Source organism: Lacerta agilis, chromosome 13 (assembly GCF_009819535.1).
Source record: "Lacerta agilis isolate rLacAgi1 chromosome 13, rLacAgi1.pri, whole genome shotgun sequence".
NCBI classification, from domain to species: domain Eukaryota; kingdom Metazoa; phylum Chordata; class Lepidosauria; order Squamata; family Lacertidae; genus Lacerta; species Lacerta agilis.
Window position 1 is genome coordinate 13126671 of NC_046324.1, and position 13718 is coordinate 13140388.

The 13718-nt window shown below is 43.8% G+C and overlaps 1 protein-coding gene across 1 annotated transcript in view; it reads right to left on the bottom strand.

Moving 5' to 3' along the window:
• LOC117056520 (NAD(P) transhydrogenase, mitochondrial-like) overlaps positions 1–9343 on the bottom strand; it is a 63474-nt gene extending 54131 nt beyond the window's left edge. Inside the window, exons 1-2 of the mRNA XM_033166972.1 lie at positions 9250–9343; positions 6063–6253 (exon numbers count right to left, since the gene is read on the bottom strand). Coding sequence (XP_033022863.1) covers positions 6063–6201 — 139 coding nt within the window. The 5' untranslated portion in view covers positions 6202–6253; positions 9250–9343. The remainder of the gene's footprint in view (positions 1–6062; positions 6254–9249) is intronic.
• Positions 9344–13718: the final 4375 nt, after the last annotated feature.

Below are 13718 nucleotides of genomic sequence, written 5' to 3' on the forward strand. Positions count from 1 at the left end.
CCTCCTTGATCACATTTCCCTAGAAGCAAACTGATTTCTTTTGAGACGCAAATATAATTTGAAAAATCTGCAGGCACGCCTTTGGGTCTGACCTTGAAAGGTAATGGCTTCCAGTGCTTGACACAAGATATGTAAACTGGATGCTAATAAGAAACAGAGAAGAGTGACTATAAAAAAGCATTAATCTCTGTAGCAGGCTACAGGTGAAGAACAACCGCTGGACCTTAAAGAAAGACTCCTTGCAATATTATACGAGCTACCTGAATTGGCAGATGAGCAACTGCTGATTTCTGGCCAAGTGTAGGATAATAATAATGATTTTCTGAAAAAGTCATAAGCAAAAACCACAGCAAACAAAGTTGGGAGAGACAATTTCGATCTAGTATGCATTAAAAAAGTTTCCGATGCAATATGCAAACCCAAACATAGCTATCCTTCAAAAGTCACACTTCTGCGAATTTAGTGATGCATTTCTTCAGGTAAGCATGTTTACAAAAATGCGTATTTTAGGGGAAAGTGTGCATAAAAATGAAGGTATTGGCGAAAACAGTTTGACAAATACATTATATTAGGCAGAAGTGCTTGCCAAAATGTTTAGATTAAGGTTTTGTTGTTTTTTAAAAGATGTTTTGCAAATCACTGCAAAATGTGGAGAACTGAATTTAAGATGGGGGAAACTGAAAATGACAGATCCTTCCTGTGGGAATATGTTTTATAGGTGCCTTTGCACCTGTTTATTTATGTTTATTTATGTTTACTTTGTGAAATCCTTCCGCCCTTGGAAGGAAGGGTAAAAGGATCCGACAGGCAACTCGCTGCATGGATCCTTCCGCGGTTAAAAAAGGCGCTCTAGTTTTAAATAAGGTAACGGTCATTAGTCTGTTTCCCGCTTAAACTTAGCACAGTAACAGGATTGTAATTGGTTGATATGCTTGTTATGACGTTGGTTGACCCTTTAATAAATAGCGACCGCTCCCTGTTGTGGTGTGGAGAAAGCGCGAGGCAAGCCGAGTAAGAACATCGTTGCGTGGCAAGCATAGAGAGAAAGAGAAACTGAAACCAACCATGCAGGGTAGCGGAAGGCTTCTTCACCAGACTGCAGTCTCCTTTGTGTTTATTTCATTTCATTTTAAAACCTTTTATTTGGCCGTCTAGTTTTTGGCCATCGCTTAGTTTAGTTCTTCTTCTTCTCCGGAACCTTTGTAACTCACAGACGCTCGCAGAAAACTTCAGAGGCAATCAACGACTTTCCGAACTCACAAGCTAAACCTTCAGATCGTAGCCAGCGGACCCTTTTCACGGCGCAGTGGGAGCGGGAACTCCAGCATTACTGGCCGTCCCATCTGCTGGCTACCCCCACACCTTCCATCCCTAGCATGAGGGAAGAATGAACTGTGAGGCTGAGCTGCAACAACTGGCCAAAGACCTGGACCCCTCTGTATGCTGTAAGTGCAAAATGTCTTGAGATTTTTGGCTAAGGATAACTTCAGGAAAAGAAAAGCCATTATTCAAGCTGTTAGTGGATGGTACTTCTCTTAAACATTTTCTGAACTGTACACAGTAAAGGAAATGCAAATGATAGGATCCAAAATAATACTGGTGTTACTATCAGTGCTATTGTTCTAACTGTGCTAGAAGGCCAGGGTGTTGTAAAATTTTCATGTTGCAGAGACCCTTTTTTTCAAACCAACATACCTCCCAACATTTCACAGAGACATTGTTTGTTTGTTTGTTTGTTTGTTTGTTTTGAAGATGAGCAAGTACTTAGCTCTAAAGCTTGCAAAATATACACCTGAAAGTATGCAGGCAAGGTCTGATGAAATATCAGAAGTCAGAATAGGGCCAGCTGACCAATAGCTGGAAGAAGGGATTTCAATGCCCTGAAAACTGGAACAAGTGATGCAAACTGGGAGAAATTGCATAGTAAATAATGCACACTCAGAAGAGAAATCATGCAAATTTGCCTAATTTTACACTGGTCACAGAATTCAGCTCTTCTTGGACGCTTAAGGTTTTTTTTTAAAAAAAAAAATCCTAGAGAATACACAGTTTTCGCCATAAGAAACAAATATCCCTACTTTTCTACACATCCTGCCCCACACTGAACAGATGAGAGGCCCCCTCAGTTCATCTTCCTTCTATAGAAAAAAAAACACCGCCATTCACATGAGGTTGGTATATCAGTTGGCAGCAGAACACTCAGAGCACGGCTTTTCAGTAAACCTTATGAATTCTTCCTTTGATGTAAACCTTGGCAATGACTCTCTTGTATGTTTCATTGCACATCATACCATCTGAACGAGATCCAGGGTTGATAACCTGTACAATGTCCAGAGGCGGCTGACTGCTGGCTTCTTTCCTTGCCGATTCAGTTTTATAATGGTAAAAGCAGAGCTTTTTTTTTTATCTGGAACTCGCTGGAACTCAGCTCCGGCTCCTCTCTGGTAGCCGCCGTTGTGATTATAAGAGAACAAGGGAGGTGATAATGGTGAGTTCCAGCACCTCTTTTTCTAGAAAAATAGTGATTATACCCCAGGTCTTTTGTGACATATCTATTATTTAGATATGTTACAAAACTGTGCTAAGTAACTTTAAATATACAGTGGAACCTCAGCTGTTGAACACTTCGGAAGCTGAACAATTCGGAACCCAAACGCCAACAACCCGGAAGTGAATGCTTCCGTTTTCAAATGATTTTTGGAAGTCGAACGGCTTCTGCAGCACGTTTTTACATGTTCACCATTCACTTTGCCGACAGCCCTTTTATTTTTGATTTTCGAACTTTTCGGAAGTTGAATGGACTTCTGGAACGGATTATGTTCAAAAACCAAGGTTCCATTGTATATATTCCATTGATACCGATTATACTGTGTTGGTGTGAGAATATGGTACAAAAGCTCATTCAATGTAAAGGGCTACAGATAATGGGCAGATTTTGAACACATAACATCTGTTTTACAGATAAAGGATAAAAGGGAACCCTGACCATTAGGTACAGTCACAGACGACTTTGGGGTTGTGGCGCTCATCTTGCTTTATTGGCCAGAGCGGTACCTATTTATCTACTTGCACTTGACGTGCTTTTGAACTGCTAGGTTGGCAGGAACAGGGACCGAGCAACGGGAGCTCACCCCGTCATGGGGATTCAAACCGCCGACCTTCTGATCGGCAAGCCCTGGGCTCTGTGGTTTAACCCACAGCGCCACCCGCGTCCCCTGTTTTACAGATAGCAAGTCTCTAATATCCAGTCAACAATATCCTAACATTGTTTAGAAGCTACCGGAAGGGGCAGGGATTCACTGCCAACACTGCTTTAGTGAGTCTAGTATAAAAAGTGAAAACATGGTTGAGCCTCTCTGGATTCAGCAATATTGTGGGAGAATTTTGCTGTTCATTACTATGGACTTATCTAGATTAGAGAGGTAAGAATTCATTAGTTTCCATTCCACATTGCACACATCACGTGCAACACTGTTTCTGTTCTGCTACAGTTGGTATTCTGCCAAAAACTACATTATTCATTTTGCTATGCGCTGTGGTGAAATTACAATGCCACTGTGTTATTCTATCCCTTAACTTGAATGCAAAGGAAACACAATGCAAACTGCAGGGAAGCATAATCAATTACATATTGTTTGCAGACTGAAAGCAACTACAGGGAATGTGAATTCTATTCGCTGGATTGATTTCCATTCTAGACATGGGGCGAATAAGTCAACATTGGCAATTTCTGCTCCCATTTCTGTTTTCCTCAGAATTCCCTGACATCCCTAACCCACACAATGTTGGACTACAACTTCCATCATTCCTGACCATGCTGCTTGGGACTGATGGGATGGAGTCCAGCAACATCTGGAGAGCCCTTCCAGGATGCAAAATGAGGGGTACATATTGGTAATAAAAAAGAGCATAAATTTAATATCAGCACTCACTCAGAAAATAGGTTAGTCTTATAAATAGTGCAACTGTCATAATCTATTAATCACTATTGACCATTGAACTCCATGAAGACTTTCCTCCCTCCTTTCTAAAGGATGAGAATTCCATTCTTAGCCATTAATCAATATCCTCCCTGTCAGAAACCAAATGCCTTATCTGCCGTTGCAGAACTGTTTTCATCTGTTTTCTTTTTTTAATTATGACTACCAAGCAAGTAACCACGACCAATAACACAACTTAGGAAGCTATTTGAAGAATGTGGAGTTCAGAAACTAACCTGATGATTATGTTGCAAAGAAACCCAACTCAGATTACACTGGAGAACTGTTAAATGTCATGTGTCTTTGAACAAAGTTTGGCTGAATCACGGAGTAATGTTACTGAAACCCTGATGACTGAGATGTACATTCTATCCTACATTCTCCAATAAATAATGGGGGGAAATTCCAGTTGCCTCTCTAATCATACAGCACGTAATGCAGCTCTTTTCAAACTTTTAAGACCCAGGACCCGCCTTCAACACACATTTGAGCATCCATTTCTCACTTTTTAAACCATATTTTTTTGTGGAGTGCTGATGTTGTGACCCACCATACATCAGGCCGCAACCCAGTAGTCAGTCGTGACCTGCCTGCCGAAGACCAATTATTTAATGCATGTTTTGTTTGTGAGGTACAGTACAGCAGCTTTGTGTTCTGGGCTTTAGGCCCCAGTTCCACCTTGTTTCTTGAGAAAGTCGCTTGTTCTTTATAACTAGCAAACAGCAGCCATTTCATAACTAGCTATGGCCCCATGGCAGCCATTTTGTGTTGGTGCTGACAACAGTTTTCAGCTTTCCAAATGAGCCCCCAAAGGTTAGCAACTCATATTTTATCCAGTCCTCAAAGGAACCCTTACATCACCCCCTGCTGAATTTTCCAAACATCTTCTTTGGGTTAAAGGCAGCCCTTTCGCAAGGTAGTACAGACTTGACCTATTTGCCTAGAAAATATTGCTTGCGGTTGGCATTTTGTACAGGTCATGTTCCCATCCCTGAGGGAGACCCGAAGAACATAGAGGGGGGAAACTGAAGCTGGATTAAACCCCAGCTGGGCAAATGGACTGAGGTGGCTTCATCCTTGAGGAAAGAAGAGACAACTAGGCTTAAAGATTGTAGGGGACACTGGAGGCTAGCCCCTTAGGGCTAATGGGACACTAGGTAAAGATAAAGGACCCCTGGACAGCTAAGTCCAGTCAAAGGCGACTATGGTGTTGCGGCATTCATCTCGCTTTTCGGGCCAAGGGAGTCTGCATTTTTCCTCAGACAGCTTTCTGGGTCATGTGGCCAGTATGACTAAACCGCTTCTGGCGCAATGGAATACCATGACAGAAGCGGGTCATGGGTATGGTACATGGGTGGCGCTGTGGTCAAAACCACTGAGCCTCTTGGGCTTGCCGATCAGAAGGTGGGCGGTTCCAATCCCCGCAATGGGGTGAGCTCCTGTTGCTCTGTCCCAGCTCCTCCCAACCTTGCAGTTCGAAAGCACGCCAGTGCAAGTAGATAAATAGGAACCGCTGTGTGACAGAAGCCAGAGTGCACAGAAATGCCGTTTACCTACCCACCAATGCCGACCTTTGTGCCTTCCTTGTTCCCCAGCCACTCTGGGCGGCTTCCAGAGAAATATGAAAAATAATAAAATGTCAGGCATTTAAAAATTTCCTGAACAGGGCTGCTTTCAGATGTTTTCTAAAAGTTGTGTAATTCTGTATCTCCTTGACATCAGATGGGAGAGCATTCCACGGGGCAGGTGCCACTGCCAAGAAGACCCCCTGCCTGGTTCCCTGTAACTTTACTTCTCGCAGTGAGGGAACTGCCAGAAGACCCTCGGAAGTGGACCTCAGTGTCTAGGCTAAAACCCACTGTTGAATGTCAGATGTTATATTAGGCCCTCAAGTGAAGAATTTTCCAATGCTTTTCATGGTCCCTGGCAATGGCCTGCGTGATGCTATCAGTTTTGGAAATAAAGTAATATTTTTCATTATAGATCCCATCGAAGGAAGATGAGGAAAAAGAAAAACAGGCTTTCGTTTTCATATTATCAGTATGAGACAAGTGTTTTTGGCCACTCAAGGACACACTGTACCTTTTGCCGACTGGTCACTCCATAAAGTAGGGAAAGTTTTGAAAGAGCGTTGTCCAGTTGATGGCTGGAACGTCCTTGTGTTTAATGTCAGCAGGAAGGGCAACGAAGAGTTGCTAGCACATCGCACCAAACCTGCCATCTTGGCAGTTCCAGAAACAAAGCACTCTGCACTTGATGTTGGTCCAGTTGTCCTGCAGGTATACAAGTTTTTAATTATCTTGCACTTAGTTCATGCTATCCCTCAGTGAGGCAGAACTGCAAAGTCGCAAATGCTTGAAAGTCATTCTGGAAATATGTGTATCTGTGAAATTATCAGCTGCTAAACCAGATTTTTTGATTCTAAAATCAGAGGCTACAGACATGTTGGTGAGCCTAGGAGCCTGACATGTAATCAACTTACCTCAACTGTCTACTAGGCTGGGGAAAGAGACCCAGGAGTTTCCTACAGCAATTTGCCTGAAAAGGGCAATTAATGCAAAACTACAAGCTAGCAAGTTTCATAGACTCTTCCAGGCCATAGATGCAGCCTGAATTGAGAGATATTCCTAATAACAAACAAATTGGGCACATGGATTACAGTTAAACAGGCCATGATTTAAATTTTAAAGGTCAGCAAATTTATTGGATTTTCTTTAGGCTATCAAAATGTGGAAACTCTTACAGAATAAAACCCTAGTATACAAAAGGAATTATCCAATCATACCAAACAAGAGTTTTGTGGTTTACTCTTTCCACTCTTTGCCTGTGCTTTGGACAAATGTCTTAATTCTCAAGCAGATACATGAATGAAATGAACCCGTGAGTTCCCGTGAAGAGAAATTATTTTTAATAGAAACTTAAACTGTACTGATGTTACAGAAACAGATTACACACAGAGACACATGTTCATCCTCTGGACAATGACATTTCTACAGAGGCCATTTTCAGCTGCTGCTAAGAACCTCCATTTTATTTCTCAGGATCTAGTCAGCAAACTTTGCTGAAGAACAGTGGAGCTGGGCAAGAAGCCAGACCTGACAAACTGAAGATCATGCTAGCCTTACATAAATTTTAGAGGAGTTTGTTTTGCTTCAGGTCAAAATGACAAAGGAATTGTTGAAATGTCCACTCTGAAGCTCCCTTGCTCCTGTCCTTAATAATCTTAGATCCAAATTGATTTAGACACGAGATGCATGAACTTAATTATTGTGTGTTCCACAAGGCCCATTCAGGTTGTGTGGCAAGATGCTCTTCTGGCTAACTGTCTGGAGATTAGGGGTCGGATTGGCTTTGAGTACAGAATTTAGCAATCTCTTGAGTGAGAGCTTTTTTTTTTTTTTTTTGAGGGGGAGGGGAGCACACCAGAAACATTTTCTCGTGGTGTTCTCTGTGAGACCCCCGCACATTGTGCAAAGGGTTTTAAAACTCATGTTTGTGTCACAGCTGACTCATAGGAAGCTTCGGAAGGAGACAAAAGCCAGGAATTGTGCCCAGGAGTCAAAGGGCCAGGCTGAAACTCATCTACCGGTAGTAATGTAATAGAGGAGGAATGTGGGGAAGCACAGTTTCCAGAACAGGAGCAATGACATGAGACTAACTGACAAAAGCCACACCCACAGCATGCATTTAAGGTGCTGATAAGCCACTTTAAACAGTCATGGCTTGCCCTAAAGAATTATGGGAACTGTACTTTGTTAAGGGTGCTGAAACTTGTAGGAGATCCCCCCCCAAACCCCTCACAGAGCTATAATTTTCAGAGTTCCCTGTGAAGGTAAAGGTAAAGGACCCCTGGACGGTTAAGTTCAGTCAAAGGCGACTATGGGGTTAAACCACTTCTGGCGCAAAGGAACACCGTGACGGAAACCCAAGCACACGGAAACGCCATTTACCTTCCTGCCGCAGCAGTACCTATTTATCTACTTGCACTGGTGTGCTTTCGAACTGCTAGGTTGGCAGGAGCTGGGATAGAGCAACAGGAGCTCACTCTGTCGCGGGGATTCAAACCGCCGGCCTTCGATCGGCAAGCCCAACAGGATCAGTGGTTTAGACCACTGCGCCACCCATGTCCCTCCCTGTGAAGAGGGATTGATTGTTAAACCACCCTGGGAATTGTAGCTCCACAAGGGGAGGGAGGAAAGTGATACCCAGATCAGGACCATAGTGGAGACAGGGTTCCAAACTATATCTCACTCAGACAGACAACTTGCCAATTTCTGTTTTTTGTTTTTTGTTTTTAAACAACGGTAGGTATAGGTGCAGATACAAATATTATGTATCGCCTAGTTTGACAGGTTATAAAACAAAAAAATCCAGGCTTACAAGCAAGTTGTATGTGATAGTCCAGACCTTACATACACAGAGAGAATGTGGGCATGGACCGTTGAAGCCCCTGCGAAGTATAGAATAATGTTGCCAAGGTGCCTGAAATTCTGCATCGGGAAAGATTGAATTCTAAAATAGCTGCAAATAAATTTATCACATGTTTCCTAATTCCTATTGAGTTACTACCATACATGTGCCCTAGGGCATTCAATGGGACTTACTCCCAGGTGAGGAGTATAGGATTGCAGGCTCAGTTTGTTTCTGTTAATTATAAGGAACACAAAAAACTAGGCTCACCTCTCACTAGAAATCCCTTTCAGCCCCCATCTGTGTTTTGAAACTTCGACAGCATTGCCCACACCCTTTCAAGTTAACGTTCACAGCAATAAGAGGCAGAAACTGGCTTTTTCCATAAGAAAGATGAAATTTCCAAGATGCTGAACGCACCACACACAAACCTATTGGGACTGGGAGGTTTTCTTTCTGCAAGGCACTTCATTGCAAATACCTGCATATTTCAGAGGTGAGCCTTTTCCTGGCATTACAACCAGGTCCCCAAGTCAAATTAAGCCCTGGTTTCACTTGTAAGGGCAAGAAGATTTTCTCCTCTTCAATTTGCCCTAGGGAAGAGATTTAGTTCAAAGCTGCTTTAGTTTTCCTCCAAAGCGGGGAAGGGATGTTTTGCTGCGTACTTTGAATGAGATATGACTTTGGCCTTCGTCTTCCCCCCTGCAGCGGCCTGCCAGCCTCCTGACCACAAGGGCAGTGGGAATGAGCCAAGGGAGAAAATTCCTCTGTACTCTTAAGCCAAGGGGTTTCGGGGCTGTTAGAGGGACAACTAAGGTGCATGGCACACAGGCTGAAGAAAAGCTAGCGAGAGACTAACCTGAAATTATTGGTGTCCTTAGGAGCTTGCTCTGTGCTTGTCCCCCATGGCACACAAAAGGGCAGCCCCGGGGGACTGCCTGTTTAGTGACCTTCACATCAGTGCCTTGCTTGCTGAGGAAGGGAGGGCATCTGTGTGGTCTATAAATAGGCGCCATGTGACCCCCAAAGGCACATTCCACTTGGCACTGACGGCATGGAGACTCTCAGAGCAACACACACCAGGAGCATGCTGGAAGGCTGCCCACAGGACTTGTATTTCCAAGTCTCCTTGTCACGACCGGGAAGTACAATCTGGGCAAAGTGGGCAGAGCACATGCGTTCATTGCAGAACAGGTTTAATCCCCGGCATCTTCTGATTCCTGCTTTGCAGGGGGTTGGACCAGATGACCCTCGTGGTGCCTTCCAACTCTACAATTCTATGATTTTATGATTCTAAGAATCCCTGGACAGCTGCAGCCTGCCAGTGCCAATATTCCTGTGGTAGATGGGCCAATGGTCTCACTCAAGAACACAGGGTGGTGCCTTGTGCTGTGTCTCTATTTTATTTCTATTCTTATAAAATTATGATCATTATTCACTGCAATGTGGTAAAAATATCAAAGTGGTTTGCAATGCAATAAAAAATTAGTATTTCCTATGTATTGGTCTCACCACAACACCAATTCTCGCTTAAAATCTCCTGCATCTCTTGATCCCTTATAGCAAACAACCCCTATCCTGGTGTTTGGAGGAGGAAAAGGATGAACTCTGGCCACCAAAGGAAATTGAAAGGCTGACCTTTGTGGGTAAAAGACAAAGACCAGATTTTTTTATTACGTCTTCTAACATTCTGCCAAAGGGCTTGCTTGCAGGCTTTGCCAAGGACAAATGAATAATCCTTTTACTACAACCGCATCCCGATTATAACGATGTACAAACTCATGGTAGAAATATAACTTTATTTTTATGTGCTTCGAGGATGGAATTTTACAAGATGATTAACTTTATTCTAAAATAATAAATGGATGAAACCAACATTGTTTGTGTATTAAAAGAACATCTGTAACACACTTAAGCAAGACTAGACTTTTCCTGATGGTGATTAATGCTAAGATCAAGTATTTCCTATAACAATTGGCCATAGAAATAATTAATACAAGCAGCCTGAAGGAGGTAGATGGGGATGCTCTTTATTGCAAGGTTTTTCACTTTAGCCGTCTTTATTTCATAGTAGCCAAAGCAAACAAGCAGTAGATAAATTTGGATGCAAAAATGTTTGCTAAAGCCCTGTTAGGGACACAAATCTTTTATGCGATTATGCCTTCATAAATACATAAGATCCATAATCCCTTTACAAAATGCACATTACAAGCACAGGGACTCTCCTCTGGCAGAAGTGGTTTTAGGGTAGTGTTTGGCCGCTGGGGAATTTTCATGGTAATCCCCCCCCCCCCGAGTAAACTGATGCAGAAATGTGGAGAACTAAAAACTGCTGAACAATGGATTTGTACATTTATATTTACATGTTGTTGTTCAGTCGTTCAGTCGTGTCCGACTCTTCGTGACCCCATGGACCAGAGCACGCCAGGCACACCTATCCTTCACTGCCTCTCGCAGTTTGGCCAAACTCATGTTAGTAGCTTCGAGAACGCTGTCCAACCATCTCATCCTCTGTCGTCCCCTTCTCCTTGTGCCCTCCATCTTTCCCAACATCAGGGTCTTTTCTAGGGAGTCTTCTCTTCTCATGAGGTGGCCAAAGTACTGGAGCCTCAACTTCAGGATCTGTCCTTCTAGTGAGCACTCAGGGCTGATTTCTTTGAGAATGGATAGGTTTGATCTTCTTGCAGTCCATGGGACTCTCAAGAGTCTCCTCCAGCACCATAATTCAAAAGCATCAATTCTTCGGTGATCAGTCTTCTTGATGGTCCAGCTCTCACTTCCGTACATTACTACTGGGAAAACCATAGCTTTAACTATACGGACCTTTGTCGGCAAGGTGATGTCTTTGCTTTTTAAGATGCTGTCTAGGTTTGTCATTGCTTTTCTCCCAAGAAGCAGGCGTCTTCTAATTTCGTGACTGCTGTCACCATCTGCAGTGATCATGGAACCCAAGAAAGTGAAATCTCTCACTGCCTCCATTTCTTCCCCTTCTATTTGCCAGGAGGTGATGGGACCAGTGGCCATGATCTTAGTTTTTTTGATGTTGAGCTTCAGACCATATTTTGCGCTCTCTTCTTTCACCCTCATTAAAAGGTTCTTTAATTCTTCCTCACTTTCTGCCATCAAGGTAGTATCATCAGCATATCTGAGGTTGTTGATCTTTTTCCCGGCAATCTTAATTCCGGCTTGGGATTCATCCAGTCCAGCCTTTCGCATGATGAATTCTGCATATAAGTTAAATAAGCAGGGAGACAATATACAGCCTTGTCGTACTCCTTTCCCAATTTTGAACCAATCAGTTGTTCCATATCCTCTTTTAAAATTTTGAATAGTTCAGCTGGAATATCATCACTTCCACTGGCCTTGTTGTTAGCAAGGCTTTCTAAGGCCCATTTGACTTCACTCTCCAGGATGTCTGGCTCAAGGTCAGCAACCACATTACCTGGGGTGTATGAGACCTCCATATCATTCTGGTATAATTCCTCTGTGTATTCTTGCCACCTCTTCTTGAATATTTACATGAGAGACTGTAATAAAATATAGCGATCGAAATGTAAAAAGGTAAAGGGACCCCTGACCATCAGGTCCAGTCGTGTCCGACTCTGGGGTTGCGGCGCTCATCTCGCTCTATAGGCCAAGGGAGCCGGCGTTTGTCCGCAGACAGCTTCCGGGTCACGTGGCAAGCATGACAAAGCCGCTTCTGGCGAACCAGAGCAGCGCATGGAAATGCCGTTTACCTTCCCGCTGGAGCGGTCCCTATTTATCTACTTGCACTTTGATGTGCTTTCGAACTGCTAGGTGGGCAGGAGCTGGGACTGAGCAACGGGAGTTCACCCCGTGGCAGGGATTCGAACCGCCAACCTTCTGATCAGCAAGTCCTAGACTCTGTGGTTTAACCCACAGCGCCACCTGGGAAATGTACTTTATCTTAATATGGTGAAACCTTTCCAGGTACATTCAAAACATCAGTGAACAAAAGGCTAAAGTACAAAGAACATTTGCGGTGCTCTTCTTGAAGTTGTGGTTATTTTGTCTCTGGGATGTTCAGCAATGCAATTATTGGTTGGCTTTCCTTGCATCGTGGGATTTAATTGCGTAAGTAGTAACACGCTGTACCGCCAGCCTGCATAGAGTGTCCTCAACAGGTTTAAACCTGGCAACTAGCATCCTTTTAACTCGCCTTGATGAGTTGACCATGAAGTTGTTTATGAATCACGCCCAGGTTCCAGCTGAACACATTCACAACATTTATTCCATAATGTAACATAGATGCTAGCCCAGGGGTCAGCAAACTTTTTCAGCAGGGGGCTGGTCCACTGTCCCTCAGACCTTGTGGGCAGCTGGACTATATATTTGGGGGGGGGGGAATGAACGAATTTCTATGCCTCAGAAATAACGCAGAGATGCATTTTAAATAAAAGGACACATTCTACTCCTGTAAAAACACGCTGATTCCCGGACCATCCGTGGGCCGGATTTAGAAGGTGATTGGGCCGGATCTGGCCCCTGGGCCTTAGTTTCCCTACACATGTGCTAGCACTTGCTGTTGGCTATATGAATAATAATAATAATAATAATAATAATAATAATAATAATAATAATACACTGTCCATCTGACTGGGTTTCCCCAGCCACACTGGGCAGCTCCCAATAGAACACTAAAATCAGAATAAAACTTCAAACATTAAAAACTTTCCTAAACAGGGCTGCCTTAAGATCAGGGCCGTAGCTAGGGGGTGGTGAAGTGGGCCCCTGCCAAGGGTGCAGGTGGGGGGGGGGGCAAAATCGGCTAAAAATATATATCCATAAATAAAAATATTGATTATTGCCTTATAGGAAAAGAATTTAAATAGATGGTGAATTGAATGGGTGGAAGGAAGGGGGGTGGTTGGAGGAGAGGTGGAAAGAAGAACTAATTTGTCTGTGGCTAGGGAGCGCAATCTGGATGGTTGCGCCAGGGGCGCAAGACCACCTAGCTATGGCTCTGCTTCAGATGTCTTCTAAAAGTCAGATAGTTGTTTATTTCCTTGACATCTGATGGGAGGGCATTCCACAGGGCAGGTGCCACTACCAAGCAGGGCCTCACTGGCGGAGGAAGAGGAGTGCAGGGGGAGCACACCGCCCCCAGCAATGTGATCCTGGTAGGGTGCCATCGTGTACAACCCCCCCCCCCCGGATGCACACCAGCCCCGCCCCGCCTGCTCTCGCCCCCCCCCCCCGGTGCTGGAGTATGAAGCTCCACTACTGCAGGGCCTCTGCCTGGTTTCCAGGTATGAATACCCATATTGAAGTTCAGAAAGGCATTGGAAGCTACCTTATACTGAGTAA